This window comes from Sabethes cyaneus, chromosome 2 (genome assembly GCF_943734655.1).
Source record: "Sabethes cyaneus chromosome 2, idSabCyanKW18_F2, whole genome shotgun sequence".
In the NCBI taxonomy this organism is placed as follows: domain Eukaryota; kingdom Metazoa; phylum Arthropoda; class Insecta; order Diptera; family Culicidae; genus Sabethes; species Sabethes cyaneus.
Genome location: NC_071354.1, coordinates 75,069,446 through 75,091,652, shown reverse-complemented (window position 1 = coordinate 75,091,652; position 22,207 = coordinate 75,069,446). Strand labels below are relative to the sequence as shown.

The window sequence follows — 22,207 nt, the reverse complement described above, 5'->3', positions numbered from 1 at the left end:
ATCGTAGCTCTGCAGGAAATCTGTCGCGAAGGGGAGAAGGTATGGAAGATCCGTGGCGGAAAGGCCCGGTTTTACCAGAGCGGTGGCGCTACCAACGAACTGGGAACGGGCTTTGTAGTGCTGGGCGGAATGCAGGATCGCGTGATTGAATGGAAGGCGATCAACGAGAGAATGTGTGTATTGAGGATAAAGGGCCGTTTCTTCAATTATAGCATCATTAACGTGCACGGCCCGCACGAAGGAAGACCCGACGATGAGAAGGAAGCGTTCTACGCGAGGCCGGAGGCAACGTACGACAGCTGCTCGTCACGGGACATCAAGATCGTCATCGAGGATATGAACGCCCAGGTTGACAGGGAAGCAATGTATAGGCCGGTGGTAGGACCCCATAGCCTGCACACCGACACAAACGATAACGGCCAAGGATGTATAAACATCGCAGCTTCCCGAGGCCTGGTGATCCGAAGCACCTTTTTCCCGCTCAAGGATATCCGCAAAGCTACCTGGAGATCGCCTGCCCAACGTACAATGAACCAAATTGACCACGTTCTCATAGAGGGCCGGTTTTTCTCTAACATCACGAACGTACGCTCCCGTCGGGGTGCGGATATTGATTCTGACCATTACCTAGTAGCCGTACATGTGCGCTCAAAGCTGTCCACCGTATACCGGACACGTCAAAGCCGCCCTCCTCTGCTGAACCTCAGGCAGCTAGATAACCCACAAGCTGCCGAGAACTACGCGCGAGTACTGAATGAGACACTGCCTTCTTTCGAGGAGTTAGGTGCTTCAAACCTCCAAGACGGTTGGGGCAGAATACGCTCGGCCATCGGAGAGGCCGCTACCGCGGCACTAGGTATTGAGCCTCGGAGTACACAAAATGATTGGTTTGATGGGGAATGCCAACAAGCGGTGGAGAAGAAAAAAAATGCTTGGAAAAATTATCTAAGTATTGCCACTGGAGAGAACCTGGCCAAAACCGACGACTAGGAACCAGTTGACCACGATCCTGAGGAGAAAAAAGCGCCAAAAGGAGGACAGAGATCGTGAAGAACTAGAGCAACTATTCCGAGCTAATGACACGCGCAAGTTTTATGAGAAGGTGAACCAAACTCGGAAGGGCTACACACCGAAACCTGACATGTGTAGGGACGAGGGAGGGAATTTAATTACAAACGAGCGCGAGGTGGTGGACAGGTGGAAGCAGTTCTTCGATGAACACCTCAATGGTGAAGTCGCAGAAGGAGGCGGAGGTGTATGAATCACGAGCTACAGGCACTGCTTGGGGAGATTCGCATCGTACATCTAGCGAAAGTTAGCAGGTTACGGTGGGCCGGACACCTCGTAAGGATGTTGGACGCCAGTGCGACGAAAATAGTCCTCTTCAACAACCCCACCGGCACCAGGAACAGGGGGGTCCAACGTGCACGATGGCTCGACCAGGTCGAAAGGGATTTGCGACTTCTGAGACGACTAGGAAATTGGCGACGAGTGGCCCAAGACCGAGTTGTATGGAGACGAGTGCTTGAAACAGCACGAGCTACCCCGGCTCTATGCTGCTGAAGAAGAAGATGCCTGACCTCATTCAAAGTCAAGACATAAAAACAACGAGGTTGGTCTATTCCATAGAAACGAGGCTTTTCCCCGAACACCCGCATTGAGAAACGCGGCTGACATACTGACAGACGAACAGCGTAAGTCGCAAGCGCCTGCATAGTGTCATCGTCGCGTCAGTAAAACGAATTAGATTAAACTTCTCGATCGGCGGTTTCTACAGTAGACGTTGATGATTATTTTTGACGTAGGACTATGTCTTACGGCAAGTTTTGATATAGGGTGTCATTCCAACAAATCGTAAAATGCGAGCGTCATGAAAAATGATAGGTTTTGAGCTCGGTTTTGAGCGCTAATAGCTTAGCGGTTTCCCAATCGATTTTCAATATTCTTACATCAATCGATCGGAAAATCTTCTAAGAATTGACCCAAATGAAGAAAAGTATGGACTATTGATGCTGAACTATTGAAAAATTGAAAATATTGAACCTATGTTCTACCAGAATTCTCGCTTCGTGATTGGTTGTTGAAAATGACGTCATCAAAGTAGAAACGCGTTTTTAGTCGCGACTACGAAGTTGCTGATATTTGTTTGGTTTTTATGTGAGAAAAAAGAAGAGGGAAGTACTTTTGCTTTTGTCATCATTCATACAATGACAGTTCGTCATGGGATTTCGTAGTAGAATCAATATATATATAGAATGCCAGTGTCGCTGTTTTTCTACAGGACTCATTGTGGTAAACATGATGCTAGCAATCTGTATCAAGTCTGTGAATCGGGAACTTCATTGTCAAAGTTGCTCATTTTTATCGTTATTGTGCGCTCATCGCTGTGTTTTCATGCCAGTGAAATGTTTTTGAACGTTCTTTTTCTTTTCGTTCAAATGAATTGAATCCAATAACTGGGCCCTTTTGCACCGATTTTTTCAGAAATTTGAAACATATTTCAAATTTTAAACTGGTTGTCAAAGTTTGACAAAGAGATCCCCCTTTTGATGAATCTCAGGCACACACACAAATGCATATATAATGTAAATACATTATCTGAACACGTGTAATGTTTACCACGTGCACTGCAGCGACACTGGCATTCTATATATATATTGATTATACTGATTTCGTATAAGTGCGAACAGGCTTAAAAACCTTTTTCAGCTTCGTAGTCGCGAATTGAATTCGTTATTAATTCACATATACACTCAGCCAAATTCAGATATGATTTTCATAACATGGATCGTATGAATCGGGTAAATGGAACACAATTTCGCTTTCATACGAAACGTATGATTGTCATACGCAAAATAAAGAACTTCATAAGCCGCAAAAAGAAAAGCATAGTAATTCGTTTTGAATTTCATACGAACGTCGTATGAAATACTCGAGAGTGCTAATGCGAAAAATATAGAAAAAAGTGTCAAAGTTCAAGTCAAAATGGCGGCCTCACAGGTGTTACATTTCGTCGATGAATCCGATATAATTGAATTTGTATGTATTTTGATATATTGCACATTCTGTTTTCTTACTAAGACATAGTTTAAAATAATCTGTTTTGTTTAGGATGAAGCAATTTCCGAATCTCCGAATCCGGATGAAGCATCTATCTCTCATTCTCCGGCCGGGATACAAACTTGTTCCGTAAACGACGAAGGGCACGCTTATCTAGACGATAATCCAGGCGCAACTGTACATTTTACTACGGAGAGTTTACGGCAGGAACTTCGGCAAACGGTATTGGGGAAATCTGTGCTCAGCCACGCAACGGAAAAACCGTTATCCGCTTCTGGCCAGAAGCTTGTGGTGAACATAGTTTCACAATACCACGTAAACAAAAGACGAAAAACAAGTTCTGATGTCGTGTCTGATTATGCGGATACGATTATCAGCGTATTTCCAAAGGAAAAAAAGGTATTTCGTCACTAATTTACTTAAAAGGTTGATATTTATACTCTTATATTGTAGGACACGTATTATGTACAGAGAGATAGAGGAAATCCGGGAGGAAAACTATACAGTCGGATAAATTACATAAAGCAATCAGATCGCAAAAAGCTGAAAATAGAACAAGAACATATCAAGGAAACCTCAGGGGGAAAGACAGACGATCCCACTTTCTCCGACGAAATCCAAAGTGCAAAAAATTGGCTCGACCTGAACCACAGCCCATGGGCCTCAGTTTAGATAAGTGGGAAACGTCTTTCCCCCTGAGGAAGAGTTCGTTGGGCTCACTTGTACGAGGAGTACGGCTATCAATTGGTAAATATTCTAAATTCAACCAAATCTCAGTTAAATATTTTCTATTCGTACTACTTTTCTTTCTATAGCTCGATATCGACTACAATTTGATGGGCTTGGGAAATGCGGCCGTCGCACAGAAGAGGTGGGACGTGTTAGTAACACCTATAGCAAAATATATAGCCCGGAAAGCGAAAGATCCATCAGCCAAAGCACACACTTAAAAAACTCAGCAAAATTTGCCGAGATTTGGACAGCCGAGCGTTCGGTAAAAATTTCAGTTTTGCAAATCGACATTTACGGATCTTTACTAACGTTTGGCATCATAAAAAATTTTACCGAACGCTCGGCTGTCCAAATCTCGGCAAAATTTTGCTGACTTCGGCACTTTTTTTTAAGTGTGCACTATTAGATACAATTAAAAACGAAGCGCTTTCAACAGGTACCTATGAAGTATTCCACAACGCACACATATAAAGATTTTTTGACATTAGCTGAGGCCCTCGCTGAGGCTGTTTGCATCAGTATATACACTCAGCGAAATTTACATAAGATTTTCATAGGAAATACTTATGTTTTTTTGCCAAAGCAAAATACTATGTTAATCATACGATTTTCTAATGATAATCAATCGAACCACGCTTATGATTTTCATACATCCTGTATCGAAGAACATAGCGATTTCTTATGAAATTTAATATTTTTTCAAATGCATATCATACGATTTTTTGATGAAAATCAATCGAACCAAACTTATGATTTTCATACATCGTGCATCGAAAAACATACAGATTTCTTATGAAAATTAACATTTTCTCAAATGCAAATCATACGATTACGATATGAAATGTTAATATATGTCGTATGGGAATTATAGCGGCCCCGTATAATTTTCATAAAAAAGACCAATAATTTTCATACGAAAACTATATGATTAATGGAAGAATTTTCTTATGGATTTTAATACTTTTTATATGGTTTTTTATAGTACACACCATGAATTGTGTATTTATGAATCCCGCACTACGCTCGCCGAACGTGGTGATAGGGAACACAACAGTTATCGTTCTTACATCAAAAATTATCTATTTACCGACCCATTTTGGATGTAATGTTGCCAATCTAGGCAAGGAAACATTGTACCCAAAATCGGCTGGGAACAAGATAATTTTTAATGTCATCAGAACGATAGTTGTCGTGTCCCCTATCACCGCGTTCAGCGAGCTTAGTGTGGGATTAATAAATACCTAATTCATAGCGTGTATTATATGCACCTGTGAAGCATTTTTTCTTGTTCTTACGTTAAAACGATTTAAATACATAAACTGTAAGTCTGTTTATAATTTATATATTTATTTTGTTTTAATTTTTGTATTTATTTCTCCTTTTAAAGTTATAATATCTCAATTTAGGATCTAATTAAATTTCTATTGCTGGTTTCAATCCGTTTGGTGCTTTAGTTGGAGTTAGCACAGTGTTCAAACCAAGAACTTGTAGCCGCAAGTCTGAAAGAGTTAATGAAAAATATTTAAATTTTATATATGTATTAGCAATTCGATAAAATAAGGCACCATCAAAATTTAAAAGTACTCTGATTTTGTCCAAATTTTATGTACTTTATTTTTATCGGAAAATTTTAATTTAAACCCGTATTTTTTTTAAAATACTTTTCAAGGGTGGTGTCCTTGAAGAAGTTTATTAATAAAATAATAACAATAGGGTTACCTTGAATTCAGTGAATACGAACTTTTTTTAAATAATTAAAAAATTCTTCCAGAATGTTGGAGAACATACTAAAATAAGCAACTTTGCTGAATATAGTAGGGGAGAGTAGTCAACAGTGAGTCAACGGGATTAGTTACGTCATAAAACATTCAAGATCCATGACATTTTCATGGAAAATGAAGTTTGTGAACCTACATCGCATAATGTAGTTTGAGAAAAAATTGTTGATTTTTTTATATCTATACCTATAAAAATGGATTTCTGTCTGTCTGTCTGTCCATATGTTCCTTTTAGAATCGAAAACTACTGAACCGATCGGCGTGAAAATTTGCATGTAGGGTTTTTTGGGGTTGCCGAAGGTTCTCTCGATGGCAAAAGACCCCTCCTCCCACTAAAAGGGGGGGGGGGGCTCCCATACTAATCTATGCCTATAAAAATGGATTTCTGTCTGCTCTATGTTCCTTACAGAATCGAAAACTATTGAACCGATCGGAGTGAAAATTTGCATGTAGGGATTTTTGGGGCCAGGGAAGCTTTTTATGAAGATTCGAGACCCCCTCCCTTTGGAATAGGTGGCTCCCATACAAATCACACACAAATTTCTGCATAACTCGAGAACTAATCAAGTAAATGAAATCAAATTTGGTATGTGGAGGATTTTGGGGGCATGAATATTTTTCATGGTGACTTAAGACCCCTATCCCTTCTGAAAGTACCATTTCGTAAGAGTGATCCTCTCCGCTTTCGTTCGTTCGGACCTAACTGAAGAAAAGTAATAGAGGTCAGTAGACTTAGGAAAACAAATATACCTAGACAGAGGTGATTTCTGCGGGAGCTACCCCCTGAGTAGCCGGTGCTTCCGACGGCGCGTCGCTGGCATCACTTGTTTCATTTGTATGAGAATCCTTCCTACTTATCACAGGGGTGAGGATCCCCAAATGAGGAAATATGTTTTTCATTTCTTAAAAGAAAGAGGGGTCTCAGTACACCACAGAAAAAAAAATCCTGCCTTCAAAAACCCCCATATGCCAAATTAAGCTCCATTTGCTTGATTAGTTCACGAGTTAAATGGAAATTTGTACAGTGGACTCTCGGAAAAGTTAATCGATTGGGGAATGGGTCGATTAACTTTTCCGAAATATTAACTTTTCTGAGTAGGTAGTCCTAAAAATCATTGAAAATGATAAATACAAAGGCGAAAAATGCATTCCAGGATATAGGATACACATTTGTATGTATTTAGAAGTTCTAATGAAAAGATATATGTAGTAAGATCTTTATGAAATAATACTTAGCTCCTTTCAGTAAGTTTAAAATAGTCGGTTCACTAGTTTACTTTTGTATTTTCGTAGTCTGCGACTACGTTTTAATAATGTTCGTATTTTAGTTCCTTCTTTTGCATTTAAAATTCAATCTGAGTTTGCGCTTTTCCAGTATGTTATTAATCAGTATCACGATCAGTAGTTTTCGATTCTGTAAGGAACATATGGACAGACAGACAGAAATACATTTTTATATATAAGACTAGCTGATCCGGAAAAGGTTGGTAAACGGCTAGATAATGCGGAATATAGTGGTCGTTAGCCTCATAGTGGTCGTTAGCCTCTTATCCAGCAACTCCGATCCCGACCTCCTCGTGGTACCAGCCGGAATACGAGCAACCTTAGCGGAGATCGGGTAACCAACCCCGGTGGAAACTAAGGTCGTATACTAACCGGGAAGGAGGTATAGTGCGTCTCGGCACTATGAGATGGCAGCCCCATCGCGAGACTCGGTAGTGTTGCCCCAGTACGGCTACACACCTAAACTAAACTTAACTAACAACATTCAAGCATATTCGGAGCGGAATATTCGGCATCGACCTAGGCGACGAAATAAGGACGACGAATGGAGACTCGGGACTTGGAACTGCAGATCGCTAAATTTCGCAGGTTGCGAGCGGGTGCTGATTGAACAGCTGGAACCCCGCAAACTCGGCATCGTAGCTCTGCATGAAATCTGTCGCAAAGGAGAGAAGGTATGGAAGATCCGTGGCGGAAAGGCCCAGTTTTACCAGAGCGGTGGCGCTACCAACGAACTGGGAACGGGCTTTGTAGTGCTGGGCGGAATGCAGGATCGCGTGATAGATTGGAAGGCGATCAACGAGAGAATGTGTGTATTGAGGATAAAGGGCCATTTCTTCAATTATAGCATCATTAACGTGCACTGCCCGCACGAAGGTAGACCCGACGATGAGAAAGAAGCGTTCTACGCGAGGCTGGAGGCTACGTACGACAGCTGCTCGTCACGGGACATCAAGATCGTCATCGGGGATATGAACGCCCAGGTCGGTAGGGAAGAAATGTATAGACCGGTGGTAGGACCCCATAGCCTGCACACCGACACAAACGATAACGGCCAACGATGTATAAACTTCGCAGCTTCCCGAGGCCTGGTGATCCGAAGTACCTTTTTCCCGCGCAAGGATATCCACAAAGCCACCTGGAGATCACCTGACCAACGTACAATGAACCAAATTGACCACGTTCTCATAGAGGGCCGGTTCTTCTCTAACATCACGAACGTACGCTCCCGTCGGGGTGCGGATATTGATTCTGACCAATACCTAGTAGCAGTACATGTGCGCTCAAAGCTGTCCACCGTATACCGGACACGTCAAAGCCGCCCTCCTCGGCTGAACATCAGGCAGCTAGATAACCCACAAGCTGCCGAGAACTCCGCGCGAGTACTGAATGAGGCACTGCCTTCTTCCGAGGAGTTAGGTGCTTCAAACCTCGAAGACGGTTGGGGCAGAATACGCTCGGCCATCGGAGAGGCCGCTACCGCGGCACTAGGTATTGAGCTTCGGAGTACACAAAATGATTGGTTTGATGGGGAATGCCAACAAGCGGTGGAGGAGAAAAAAAACGCTTGGAAAAATTATCTAAGTATTGCCACTAGAGAGAACCTGGCCAAGTATCGACGAGCTAGGAACCAGTTGACCACGATCCTGAGGAGAAAAAAGCGCCAAAAGGAGGACAGAGATCGTGAAGAATTAGAACAACTATTCCGAGCTAATGACACGCGCAAGTTTTATGAGAAGGTGAACCAAACTCGGAAGGGCTACACACCGAAACCTGACATGTGTAGGGACGAGGGAGGGAATCTAATTACAAACGAGCGCGAGGTGGTCGACAGATGGAAGCAGTTCTTCGATGAACACCTCAATGGCGAAGTCGCAGAAGGAGGCGGAACGGAAATTAACCTAGGAGCGCCCATGGAAGATAGTGATGTCCTAGCACCTGATCTCCAAGAAGTCAAACGAGAAATCAGGTTGCTGAAGACCAATAAAGCCGCTGGGAAGGACCGCCTACCGGCAGAGCTTTATAAACATGGCGGGGAAACGCTAGCAAAGGCTCTACACTGGGTTATTTCGAGGATTTGGGAGGAGGAAAAGCTACCGGAGGAATGGATGGAAGGAGTGGTTTGTCCCATCTACAAAAAGGGTGATCGGCTAGACTGCTGCAACTATCGTGGTATTACGCTGGTAAACGCCGCCTACAAGGTACTCTCCCAGATCCTGTTACGCCGGCTGTCACCGATAGCACAAGGTTTCGTAGGGAATTATCAGGCGGGTTTCATGGGGGCTCGCGCAACTACGGACCAAATGTTTACTATCCGACAGATCTTACAGAAATGTCGGGAGTACAACGTGCCCACGCATCACATCTTTATCGATTTCAAAGCAGCATACGATACAGTCGATCGAGACAAGCTATGGCAGATAATGCACGAATACGGTTTCCCGGACAAACTGACGCGACTGATCAGAGCTACATTGGATCGAGTGATGTGTTTCGTACGCATCTCTGGGACACTCTCGAGTCCCTTCGAGACGCGACGAGGGTTGAGACAAGGTGACGGTCTATCCTGCATGCTGTTCAACATCGCTCTTGAGGGGGTGATCCGACGAGCGGGCATTGAAACGAGAGGCACGATTTTTACCAAGAGTAGCCAACTTCTAGGCTTTGCAGATGACTTCGATATCATAGCCAGGAACTTTGCGACGGCGGAGGCAATCTACGCCAGACTGAAAGCGGAGTCTAGGAGAATTGGGCTAAAAATAAATGCGTCGAAGACCAAATACATGAAAGGAAGAGGCTCAAAGGAAACAAATGCGCGCCTCCCACGGACGGTTACCGTTGACGGCGACGAACTAGAAGTGGTAGAAGAGTTCGTGTATTTGGGATCGCTGGTGACCGCGGACAAGAACACTAGTAAGGAGATCCAGCGGCGCATCCAAGCGGGAAATCGAGCCTACTTTGCCCTTCGTAAAACGCTACGATCAGGAAGCATACGCCGCCGCACGAAGCTAACAATGTACAAAACCATTATTAGACCGGTAGTTCTTTATGGACTTGAAGCCGTGACGCTGCTTACGGAGGACATACGCGCCCTTGCCGTGTTTGAGCGGAAAGTGCTGCGGACGATATTTGGCGGAGTACAAACTGAAAGCGGAGAGTGGCGGAGGCGTATGAATCACGAGCTACAGGCACTGCTTGGGGAGACTCCCATCGTACATCTAGCGAAAGTTAGCAGGCTACGGTGGGCCGGACACGTCGTAAGGATGCCGGACGACAGTGCGACGAAAACGGTCCTCTTCAACAACCCCACCGGCACCAGGAACAGGGGGGCCCAACGTGCACGATGGCTCGACCAGGTCGAAAGCGATTTGCGACTTCTGAGACGACTAGGAAATTGGCGACGAGTGGCCCAAGACCGAGTTGAATGGAGACGAGTGCTTGAAACAGCACGAGCCACCCCGGCTCTATGCTGCTGAAGAAGACTAGCTGATCCGACAAACTTCGTATCGCTACAAACTAAACTGCTGTACATAAATCCGGAATCTCAGATGACATTTTTGAGGAGTTCAACCTTAGAATAAATCATTTTTGGCAGTTACGTAACTATGAAAGCATGGGTAGTTCAATGCACAAATTTCCAGTTTTACCGGACATTAAAGTAGAAAACAACTCCCCCCATTGTTTAGACAGAAAAACTAAAACGGATATCATTTAAATATTCGCCGTGATTGTATAACATTTCGCCGAATACCAGTTTGCGGAAAACCAATTCTCGAATGACCTTTTCGCGGAAAGTACCATATCGCAGTGGTGATTTCCATCTTACTCGCCGCCGCTCGTTTGGACCCAACTGAAGGAAAGTAATAGAGGTCAGTAGATCTAGGAAAACAAATAAACCTAGACGCTGAATCATCTAGTGTTACTACAAATAGTTTTTGGTGGTCTTGTTATTGACTGTTTTATGGAAGAGTCTAAAATCTCTCGAGTTCGATTAGTTTGAGTTACGCAAAAATTTCAGTTTTATTTGTATGATAGTCCCCCACCACCTCAATCCACCATGGAAAAAATTGCTTTCTCCAGAAAACCTCACATGCCGAATTTGGTTCCGCTTGCTTGATTAGTTCTCGATTTATGCAGAAATTTGTTTTCATGTGTATGGGAACCCCCCCCCCCCCTCTTAAAGGGCCTCGTAAAACCCCCACATATCAAATTTGGTTCCCTTTGCTTGATTAGTTCTCGAGTTATGCAGAAATGCGTGTTTCATTTGTATGGGAGTTCCCCCTCTTAAAGGAGGGAGGGGTCTTAATTCACCATAAAAAAAATTCCTGCCTCCAAAAGTCCCCACATGCCAAATTTGACTCCATTCGTATTTCATTTGTATGAGAGCCATTCCTCTTAGAGAGGCAAGGGGTCTTAATACACCATAGAAATAATTTCTGCCTTCAAAAACCCTCACATGCCAAATTTGGTTCCATTTGCTTGATTAGTTCCCGAGTTATGAGGAAACTTGTATTTCATTTGTATGGGACAACCCCCCCTTCTTAACCTTCCTAGTGCATTGGGGTCGTTTTCGACCCATCGGCATGCTTACAAAGGTTGATACTTAGTAACGGAACGAGCTAGAGACTTGAAATTTTCTGACTTTTCCTAACTTTGGAAAACTAACATTGTTAGGGAGTTTCAGCTTTCAGCGACATCTAGAAGTGCCATAGCAAAAAAAGTTACATATTATGCATTGGGGTCGAAAACGACCCAAATTTTGAAATTGCTCTCATTCATCTATTTTCAATCCGAATTTCGTTTTCTTTACCTCGTTTGAAAGATATGCCCAATACCTGGCACCCAAGGCCACTTCTGCGTCGGTTCCGGAACACCCACTACCAGGACCCGGGGGACACTTTTATACTTTTTGGCTTGATAAAATAAGACTAGTGGAAGTACAATGGGGACACTTCTGCACCCGAATGGCCACTTCACCATCGGTTCCGGAACACTCGGTACCCGGTTTTTGAGGACAATTTTGAATTTTAGAATGATTTATATTGCGACACGTCAAATTTCATCACATTGATAACATAAGACTATTGAAAGTATAATAAAGACATTTTGTAGGCAAACGGCCACATCAGCATCGGTCCTAGAACAACCAGTAACCAGTTTTTGGGGACATTTTTATATTTTAGGATAACTCATAATGCGACATATAAAATCACATCGGCTTAATAAAATAAGACTGAAAGTAAAACAGTGTCATTTAGAAGCCAAATGGCAACTTTACCATCGGTTCTGGAACATCCGATGCCAGTTTCTGGGGGCATTTTTGGATTTTGCGGTACCTCAAATCACATCGCGTTTATAAAATAACTGTGGAAGCACAATGGGGTGTCAGTCGCATATAATCCGGTACCCGGTATTTATATTGAACCTTAAAACGGGGTAACACGGGCAGATGAATTGCCCTGGAATCCAAAAATGTCGCCAAAAACCGGGTACCGGATAGCCCGAAACCGATGGTGAAACGGTAATTTTGGCTGGAAATTTTATTGGTACACTGGCATTAGTGTTATTTTATCAAGCCAATATGATTTGATGTACCGCAAAATGAATTATCTCAAAATATAAAAATGTCCCCCGGGACCTGGTACTGGGTGTTCCGGAACCGACGCAGAAGTGGCCATTAGTCAACAAATATTCCTTAACATACCTTGGGTGCCAGTTTTTGGCCATAGTTTTCAAACGAGGTAAAGAAAACGAAATTCGGATTGAAAATGGATGAATGAGAGCACTTTCAAAACTTGGGTCGTTTTCGACCCCAATGCATGTGTAACTTTTTTCTAATGCATTAGGAACGTTAACGAAAAAAGAGGTCATAATTCACCATAGAAAAAACTGCAAGGTATACAACTCTAAGGGTTGTACGAAAGGGTGACGTAGGACTAAATCGGATCATTAGATCAAAGACTGATGTAAACTGCATTTCAGGCATATGTATGTTTATAAGAATCTGTGAGTGCCATTAAGAGCAAAAGTGAAATATTCAGATTCAATTCTTCATTGAATGCAATGGTGGCTTTGACAATACGTGGACGAGGGTTCATAAGTACAACGCCTGCAACCATTAAGATATAGATTTTTTTTAAAAATCACTTGTGTGCATCATAAAAGTTGAAATTGTAATGAATGACCAGCCTACAGATTATTGTATTAAATATAATTATGCGTAGCTTGACATATTCCAATAGTCTTACTTTAACCACAGAGAACAGATTAACAGGCTCGAAGGAAGTAATCGATTTTTTGTGTGTAAAATCTGTCGGTGGCGCCCTCCAGAAATAGTTTGCCAAACGCATCAAAAAATGTGCATGTACCTTTATCAATATTTCCTTGTGCTGAAGTTACATAGCAGCGATGGCAGTGACATCAAGATTTAGTTTGCCACTTACTGCTCGAGGGGTGCTCTATCGAAGGATTACTCGTAGATTACATAAAAACCTTTTGCACACTTTTTATCGATTACCTGGTAGTCTGTTCTCTGTGCTTTAACTCCCTTGAGGCCTTTCAAAGGGCCATTGGTTACAAGTAACATTAAAGCCAAAGCACGTTCATCGTAAATATGACGTGCCATTCGAATGTCCTTCTCTTTTAACATGAATGGCAACAGGCACGTAAGGTAACGGCGTCGATTCACTATCTTTTGCTTCGAGAAGGTTTGACTAGTTTATTTTCACACCTTACCGCTTGTTACATAGCAGAAAATATGGCACATACGCAAAAATTTCTGTTATATTTGGGACGATTCAAATATGACGTCCACCAAATTTCTGCTTTTTCAAACCCCCCCCTCCCCCCTCTGTCCGATTGTGTCACAAAACTCAAACTCCCCCCCCCCCCCTTTGGACGTCACACAAACTCAAAATAAAAATGAAAAGCGTGTTGAAAGTAAAAGAGGTTTATAAAACTAGCTTAAGTTTTTAAGAGTTAATGTATGATTTAAAAAAAATAGAAAATAACAATTAATAAAAAATAATAACTACGAACAAGGGCTCTAACAACATTCAATTGCAAATTGTTACAAATCAATGAAAAAATGAAGCTTTGGTTTCAATTGCAGTAGCATGGCTCCGCTTCAAAACAAGCTTCAATCTGCGTTGGCGAAGCAGGTTTCACTACATCGTGACGATAGCTATTTAGTTCATTATACTTTTCTATCCATTATTTAGTAAAAAGCTAGAAACTTTGATTGCAAATGAACTGAAATTGATGTGTAAATTGATCCTTTAATGTAACGCGTGGTCTATCTAGTTAACATTGACAAATTGTGCCTGACTTTCAAGCGCCGTCAGCTGGAACAATAAGTTCGAAAATCGAAATAAATCAATGAGTGATGAATGACTGAGAAACATTTTTTTGCTGCCTTTTGATGAAAATGCAATTTTTTTTCGACGGATGTCACATTTGCCTAGACCCCCTCCCCCCCCCCCCTTTGTCACAACCTGTCACAAAATTGACACCCCCCTCCCCCCATAAGCAATGGACGTCATTATTGAATGATCCCTTTGTATGAGAGTCCTTATCCTGGGTGAGGGGTCTCAAACCATCATAAAATAAATTCATGCCTCCAAAAACCCCCACATGCCAAATTTTGTTCCATTAGCTTAATTAGTTCTCGAGTTATGAGGAAATTTGTATTTTATTTGTATGGGAGCCCCCCTCCTATAGAGGAAAGGGGTCATAATCCACCATAGAAAAATTCTTGCTTTCTGAAACCTCCACATGCTAGATTTGGTTCCATTTGTTTGATTGGTTCTAGAGTTATGAGAAAATTTGTATTTCATTTGTATGGGAGCCCCCCCCCCCTTTTAGAAGGGGAACACAGAACAGAAGTGAAAGTCCAAATGATTCGGCGATCAAAACTGGTAACAGAGTATTTTTTGTTTTTATTTTTCTTTGGGAAGGTTTTCGCATAGAAGCGAATAACAGCAATATAAGCAGAACGCTGGCTGCCAATCGTATAGGAGCTATCACATGCTTTCGTGTGCATTCGTATGCGTTCGTGTGTTTTCGTGGAAAAAAGTGACTCACTACCGCCAGGTTCGCCAGTATCTGTAGAAAGTAACATGTACGTGTTTGGATTTCTACTTCCGCTTCTGTTCTGTGGTCTCAGTACACCATGAAAAAAATTCTTATCTCCAAAATCCCTCACATGCCACATTTGGTTCCTTTTGCTTGATTAGTTCTCGAGTTATGAGGAAATTTGTATATTATTTGTATGGGAGCCCCCTCCTATAGAGGGAAGGGGTCATAATGCACCATAGAAAAATTCTTGCTTTCTGAAACCTCCACATGCTAAATTTGGTTCCATTTGCTTAAAGTTCTCGAGTTTTGGGGAAATTTGTACTTCATTTGTATGGGAGCCCTCCCCCTTCCCCTTAGAAGGGGAAACGGTCTCAGTACACCATAGAAAAAAATCCTGCCTTCTGAAACTTCCACATGCCAAATTTGGTTCCATTTGCTTGATTAGTTCTCGTGTTTTGAGGAAATTTGTGTTTCATTTGTATAAGAGCCCCCCCTCTTACGCCCTCCTTAAAATTGCTCTCTTAAAATTGCTTCTCCATAAAATTTCTGGTCATTTTATCTATCCAACGACACATAAATTGTTCAGTTTCATACAGTAGTTCAGAAGTTATTAAATTTTGAAATCTTTTATTCAAACGTTACACTTCTATTTTCGTTTTCAGAAAGTGCTATCCAGTCCCAGTATAGTAAACAAAGACGTAGTCCTACGTCAAAATTCATCCCTGCAAAAATCCCCACATACCAAATTTGGTTCCGTTTGCTAGATTAGTTTTTGAGATATACAGAAATTTGTATTTCATTTGTATGGGAACCCGCCTCCTAAAGGAGAGCGTCTTAAAGGTTCAAACACGCGTGATTGATTTCTGGGATTTCAAAAGCAGTTTTGCGTCTGTCAGAACGCAATGGTAAATTTTCATGAACATATCTTGTGTTTTGAGCATGAAAACTGCTTTTGAATCCTAGAAATTAATGACGCGTGCTTGAGCCTTAAAAGCTCGATGCTCCTGCATCCATGGATATCGCAGAACTGTTGTAATTCAATACTACCACCGGATGGTCGCAATTATGCCTACAAGCTACTACTTTATCTTCGCAGATAGTTACATTATTATCGAGACTACGATCGATGAAGATGATAAAGCCCTCCCTGTATTTCCTGTGAAAAAATACGTGAGCTTTTGATCGCTTTAACAGATAAAAATATCAAGTTCAAGTTATCAAGTGCGTCCCTTGTCATTGTTCCATAGTGGCAATGAGAAGACTAATTAAATTTCTAACACGTTCCCAGTTTTCCCTAGTGGCGAATGCTACACTAGAGTTAAAATAACTCACTTCAATCCCACAACATAATACAACAGATAAAAAAGTGCCTCATTTCTTAAAACAAACTATAAATCGTCATCTAAAAACCTTGAAAACTATGTCAATAAAGCCCAGCTAATTAAAGCAAATCAGGTCACTCCCTCAGAGTGTCTCTCTAAATATATATATATAAACAAAATAAAAAAAATATGGCTCGTTACCATTTCTACAATTGAGCCTTAAGAAAATAGATAACTTATTAAACATAATTCTTTACCTATGTAGCACCGAGCAGCAACCAGTTCCATTTTCATCGTGCCATGTTGCGTAATCCGAATAAAATCAGGAATTCTGTTACTTTAATCGTTTTCCTGCAAAGTAATTTAAACCATTTTAAACAATGCGGTAGGTAGATAAATGAGTTCCTAAACCTACGTAATACAAAGCAGCAGCAAGCTCCTCCGTACCGTTTGTTTTTGTTATTCCGAAGGTTCGATCAGTTAGCGGGTTGCGGGAATACCGGCTTCTCTAGCAGCAAACACATCACGATAACAAGTTCCCAAACGTCGTATATTTGCCGGATCTTCCCGATCGTTCCGTTCAGATAGTTCCGAAACAGGTTTAGGAAAAGCAGCTCGTAGTATCATACAAACTGCACCAATAGCAACTATAACGGAAAATGGTAATGAAACACGACGTGCCGGAAAAATATAATCCAAAGGCAGGAAACAACTTACCGGCAGACCAACTTTTCCTTTGCATTAATTGTGCCGAAAAACAATTAGCTAGCTACACATTATCCACTCGTTCGATATTATGTCCCGCAACACGCCGACCGCAAACAAAATGCGAAAAAGATTAAATTCGCAACGTAATATTAAAAATTCACACATTTAAATAACGCGCACATTCAGAAACAAACAAAACACGAAAACTTTTGACAGCCGACGATCGTTACACGATAAAACAAGACGAAACGAAAAAGTTATAAACAACCCAAAAATGGGTAATCAACCTGTATTTCATACGTCACACGTATGAAATTCAAAGTGAACTATTATGTTTTTCTTCCTGCAGCTTATGAAGTTCTTTATTTTGCGTATGACAATCATACGTTTCGTATGAACGCGAAATTATATACCATTTACCTGATTCATACGATCCATGTTATGAAAATCCTATGTGAATTTCGCTGAGTGTAGGACCACATTAACATTGAAAAATCACAATTTTTTCTCAAGAAAAGCATTTGTAGTGTTTTATTCGTGTTGTAATAACTCTGTAACGCCCGTAACGCCACAAACATATAACGCACTGCTCAACAACACCAACACAAGCGAACTTTGACAATTCGCGTTGAGGATCTTTTGGTCTATCGGTTGCGTTGAATAAAAGGAAGCTACATTGTATATGGCACACTCGCTAACCAGACCAGCTGTAAATAAACGTAAACATTAGCAATTTCTAAAGTGTAAATCAATAGTCTTCAAAAGCTTTCGTTAAATTAGTGCTTATTATATTAAACCTGTGTGTAGTCCAAAGTTGTCTTCGAATAATTCAGGGTCGAAAAAATGCTGATTTGCTGAAAACAAGTAGCGTAAAACAGAACGTTTTCCCCTCGTGGGAGAGGGCAAACCAATCATAACAAAACAGCGCACAGAAAGCGGGCCATCCAGCAGGGGCTTTCGTTTTTTTTCCTTGATAGGGGCTCCACACCAGACTGATAGCAATGATAACGCTGACCAGAAAAAAGAAGGAATCCAGCGGAGCGATGATGGACTCGTCGAAGCGAATTTCCATCCGAGAGTTTTTGCTGGTGAAGGAAGTGCAAGAGCTGGAACAGAACTTGCCCTGCACCTGTAAAATCGCCTTCCAAGATCCGAACGTCCTAAGCGATTTCACCCTTGTCATAACGCCGAACGAAGGCTTCTGGCAGGGTGGACGGTTCAAGTTCAGTTTGCACGTTCCCGAGGAATATAACATGGCTGTAAGTTCCGTAAAATGTAGAAAGATTTTGCTAAATTGAATTTTTGTTTACCATTTCAGCCTCCAAAAGTGAAATGTCTAACCAAACTGTGGCATCCCAACATTTCCGTTGAAGGTGACATTTGCCTTTCGCTGCTCCGGCTGAACTCGATAGACGGACTCGGCTGGGCACCAACGCGGAGGTTGAAGGACGTGATCTGGGGCTTAAACTCGTTATTCACGGTAGTAGTGTTTAGTTGTAATAGCCTAATATACCATTTAATGGAGCATATATTTTTAAAGGATTTACTTAATTTCGACGATCCGCTGAACATTGAAGCAGCAGAACAGTACTCAAAGGATAAGGATAAATTTCAAGCAAAAGTACGGGAATACGTTTCGGCGCACGCTCGTAGATAATTGGTCAGAAAGCGGAGATTGCATCAACCAATCGAAGACACGGTAAGTGATGAAAAGACGAGAGTGTGATAAGCCCTTGAACAAGTGTTTCCAATTGAAATTCTTCGACTGGTAACAGAACCGGTAGAAGCAACCACTTTTTGGGTGTTAGCATCAGTGCAGATTGCAGTTGATCTTTTTGTAAATTTATTGCTGCGAAATTAAGGCAAAGCGAACTAACTCTGAATATTGTTTAAAAAATTGACTGACCCAGGAATGCTGTAAGTAAAAAAAAGATTAAAATTTGTGTTTGTGAAACAATTACATACTTTTATGGGTCCCTCTTTAGGGCTTTTTTTGTAGTATTTAAAGAAAGGAGGTTACCGAAGATGCTTATTTCCAGCTCCTTTTATGACACTTACCACTGTCAGAATTAGATTCAAACATAATATCAACCAACTCCAAACGGACCCATAGTCCGCGTCAAGCAACAAGAAACGGTAAACATGTACCTACTACGCCTGAAATTAGTGCGAATCTTCATAGATTAAAAATTCAAAGAGACCATTTCGAAAAACCGATAGGGTGAAACAATGTAACGGTGTTTGTTCGAAAAGAAAAAGAAATAAGTCAGGAAAGCGTTCAACGTGTTTCAAATTGTTCGGTTTTCCTTTGTCGTAATTAGCATTCTTTATACTCGTAACGATCTAACCTAATTGAAAACTGATTAAGTGATAAATAGAAATAAAATAAAATATTTCAAGTGAAACAACCATGTCTCGGCTCAAACCTTCTCAGTGATTGATTCTATCACACCGCCCTGGCCTACGTGAATGAACTTGGCCATATTTACCGGAAGACGGTGTTTGAATTTGCAAATCTTTTTTCCATCAATTTTGATAGTGTAGTGCGATTTTTTAACTTTGATAAGCATTTCAAACCGTTTGCTTTTAGCAACTCGAAACTTGTTGTCTCGATCCTCCTGTTGCCATGACCCGTTCACGTAGCTGTTAAATATGACACTCCTACAAGTCGGACGCAGGCTTATGTGCAGCGGTGTGTCGTCACGCGGGCTTACTGCCGCACCCGATTGTATGTTTATATTGAACCTGCTCGGGGAATGAAATAACGTTCAGTTGAAAGGCCTGATCGTATAGTGACTTATCGTACATATCATCACTGGTTACCTGTCCGCGAATGTAAAGGTTTTTTCCCGGAAACAACCCGCCAGGAATTTCGCCTAAGAATGGTAATGCCTATATTGAAAATATTGGTTACGTTAGAGATTTATATTTGAATGCAAAAGCAGAAATCTTACCGGATTGAATATTGGAATCGTTGCCATCTTACGAGAACAGAAGCGACAGTAATTTACTAGCCTGGAGAGTTGAAACTTGAGCGATTGTTTGTGTGTAGACTTATCGGTTTATCTTTCCCCGCCGGAATTGCTCATACTAATGCATTATCTAATCGCACTTCGATGGTATATTTTTTTAATGATTCATGCTTACTAATTCGTGGAACAACGAATGATATGAATGCCGATAATGATAAATGATAAGATTGTTGTAGCGTTGGTATGGGTAATGATAAAACTAAACTGAAGCACTTTTACCGTGTATTCTATAATTATCCATAACTTAACCGGCAATGACAATAGTGATATTATCTAAACGCGTTGCGTTCATAATAAAATGAAACAAATTCAGAAGTTGCCTAAAATGTAGAAAACTCCGTCAAAAATGTTACACACAATTGTTGTGCTCTTATCTGTTTCTTTCTGATCGAACATATGTATTTGCATAAATTCCAACGTTACTCTAAAATGCTGGACCTTATTCTATAGGTTTTCTGTCGGAAAAAGTTGAGTCTTTTGAAACCATGAACGAATCAAGCTAATGTTTGCTCAGAAAACAAGTCGAGGGCGTTTTCCATCATCCGAAAGAAAAATCATGGCGTTGGTAAAAGAGTGAACATGTGCAAAACCCTGTCCATGATTAGCTCAGCTCGCTACAGGGAAAGGCAAGGAGGATTGTCCTTCTTGGTTGGTGCAGTATTCTTCAAGGAGCGTCTGCTTCCCAAGTTATGGCCTGCTCAAGCGGAGTCTGTCTCGGCAAGTGTCTTAGGTAGTGACCCCACTCACGGGATAGGGACTTTAGGCTGACACCCTGCTGTAGCACCTGGCTACCTTATTGTTTCAGAAAATAAAGAAAGGAATCGAATTGGATTTCTTGCAATGACCCTGAGCATGAAAGCAGGAACATGGAACGTCTAGACTCCTGTCCAGTAGAGCAATCCGGCTCAGTTATCTAGAAAAGTTAACCAATTTTGTACGAAAATAAATACACTCAAGTCGCTTTTTACGCGAAGGATACATCCCGCGTAAATCAATTCCGAAATTCACGTAAAAAATCGCGTAAATTCCGAAATTCGCGTAAAAATAGTCGCGTGAAAAGTGACTTCAGTGTAATTTGTCATGCTGTTAAACCTTTTAAGGGGATAAAATGAAAAAAAAATCGAACATTTTACTTTGAACAAAGTTTCAACATAGCTTGAGTGCTCGAAGTTTGATCAAACCGATTTTTTAACCGACTTGTTTTTGATTTTTTGATTTCCGATAATTCAGTCCATATATATCTTTATTTTTACAAATACCCAACATACGTTAAAATATAGTCGAAAGTTACCGTAATATATAGGTGAATTTTCACTTTAAGCAGTTAAAAGGTTTCTCTAACAAAACTCTAGTCCAACAACTAAATCAACGGGCCTTCCAATTGTATATACCTCCAAGCCAGTTCACCTCTTAACATCAAATGTTACGCATTCTGTTTGTGACATTTGCAAAAAAAATGAGCATAAGCATCGGAACTGTGCAAAATATCACGAAGCGTCATAACATAAGAATCTACAAGAAACAACGAGCACATAAAAGAATTTCTGCACGCAAATTTTGACGAATAATGTGACAAGTGTGAAACTGACCAGAAAAACCGTAGGGGGCTTATCTATAGATCTCAAATAAGCTTTTCAAACACTCAACCACTAAGTTTTTCTAAAAAAACTTGATCGGTACGGGATAAGAGGAGTTGCCAATTTACTTACTTACTCCGCTGTACTCGGTACTGGGTTAATCGACGCCAATTCGTTGAGTATCTGGACACACGCAAGTCGGCTCCAACCTGGTCGAGTCATTTAGCACGTTGAGTCCCTCTATTCCTGGTGCCAGTGGGGTTCTTGAATTTTCGCCAGGTATACGATGGGAATTTCTCCAAGTAGTACTTGCAACTCGTGGTTAAGACACCTACGTTACTCTCCGTTATCCGTTTGTACTTCGCCCAAAATAGTCCGCAACACGTTTCGTTCTAATACGGCAAGTGCACGTATGTCTTATGTCACGTATGTCGTAAGCAATTTTTTTTATATTTTCATGCAGTTTTGCAAAAATCTTCCAAAGACAACACCTCCACGATGTCGTGTAGGATTCGCAAGGTGCCAATTTGCGCCTACCTACTAAAAACTCTCCTGCTCCCCGTTTCCTGAACCCCTTCCGGAACTACCGTTGCTACCGTTCCGTAAGCAAAGTTGCTGTCTCAAGTGTAGAGGACTAC

General features: G+C 41.3%; 2 protein-coding genes and 1 long non-coding RNA gene across 3 annotated transcripts; 1 reads left to right on the top strand and 2 right to left on the bottom strand.

Moving 5' to 3' along the window:
* Positions 1–5,188: 5,188 nt before the first annotated feature.
* Positions 5,189–16,965, bottom strand: LOC128738289 (uncharacterized). The gene is made up of 3 exons (XR_008412090.1): positions 16,700–16,965; positions 16,510–16,603; positions 5,189–5,291 (listed from the first exon to the last, which is right to left on the bottom strand). It is a non-coding gene; the product is annotated as an uncharacterized LOC128738289 (long non-coding RNA).
* A 678-nt stretch (positions 16,966–17,643) lies between these two features.
* On the top strand, positions 17,644–19,326 carry LOC128736409 (NEDD8-conjugating enzyme UBE2F-like). Its single transcript, XM_053830892.1, has 3 exons — positions 17,644–18,219; positions 18,279–18,440; positions 18,501–19,326. The coding sequence occupies exons 1-3, from the start codon at positions 17,962–17,964 to the stop codon at positions 18,615–18,617; spliced, it is 537 nt and encodes a 178-aa protein (XP_053686867.1). The 5' UTR covers positions 17,644–17,961; the 3' UTR covers positions 18,618–19,326.
* A 54-nt stretch (positions 19,327–19,380) lies between these two features.
* On the bottom strand, positions 19,381–19,941 carry LOC128735583 (galectin-4-like). Its single transcript, XM_053830065.1, has 3 exons — positions 19,915–19,941; positions 19,767–19,852; positions 19,381–19,705 (listed from the first exon to the last, which is right to left on the bottom strand). The coding sequence occupies exons 1-3, from the start codon at positions 19,939–19,941 to the stop codon at positions 19,381–19,383; spliced, it is 438 nt and encodes a 145-aa protein (XP_053686040.1).
* Positions 19,942–22,207: the final 2,266 nt, after the last annotated feature.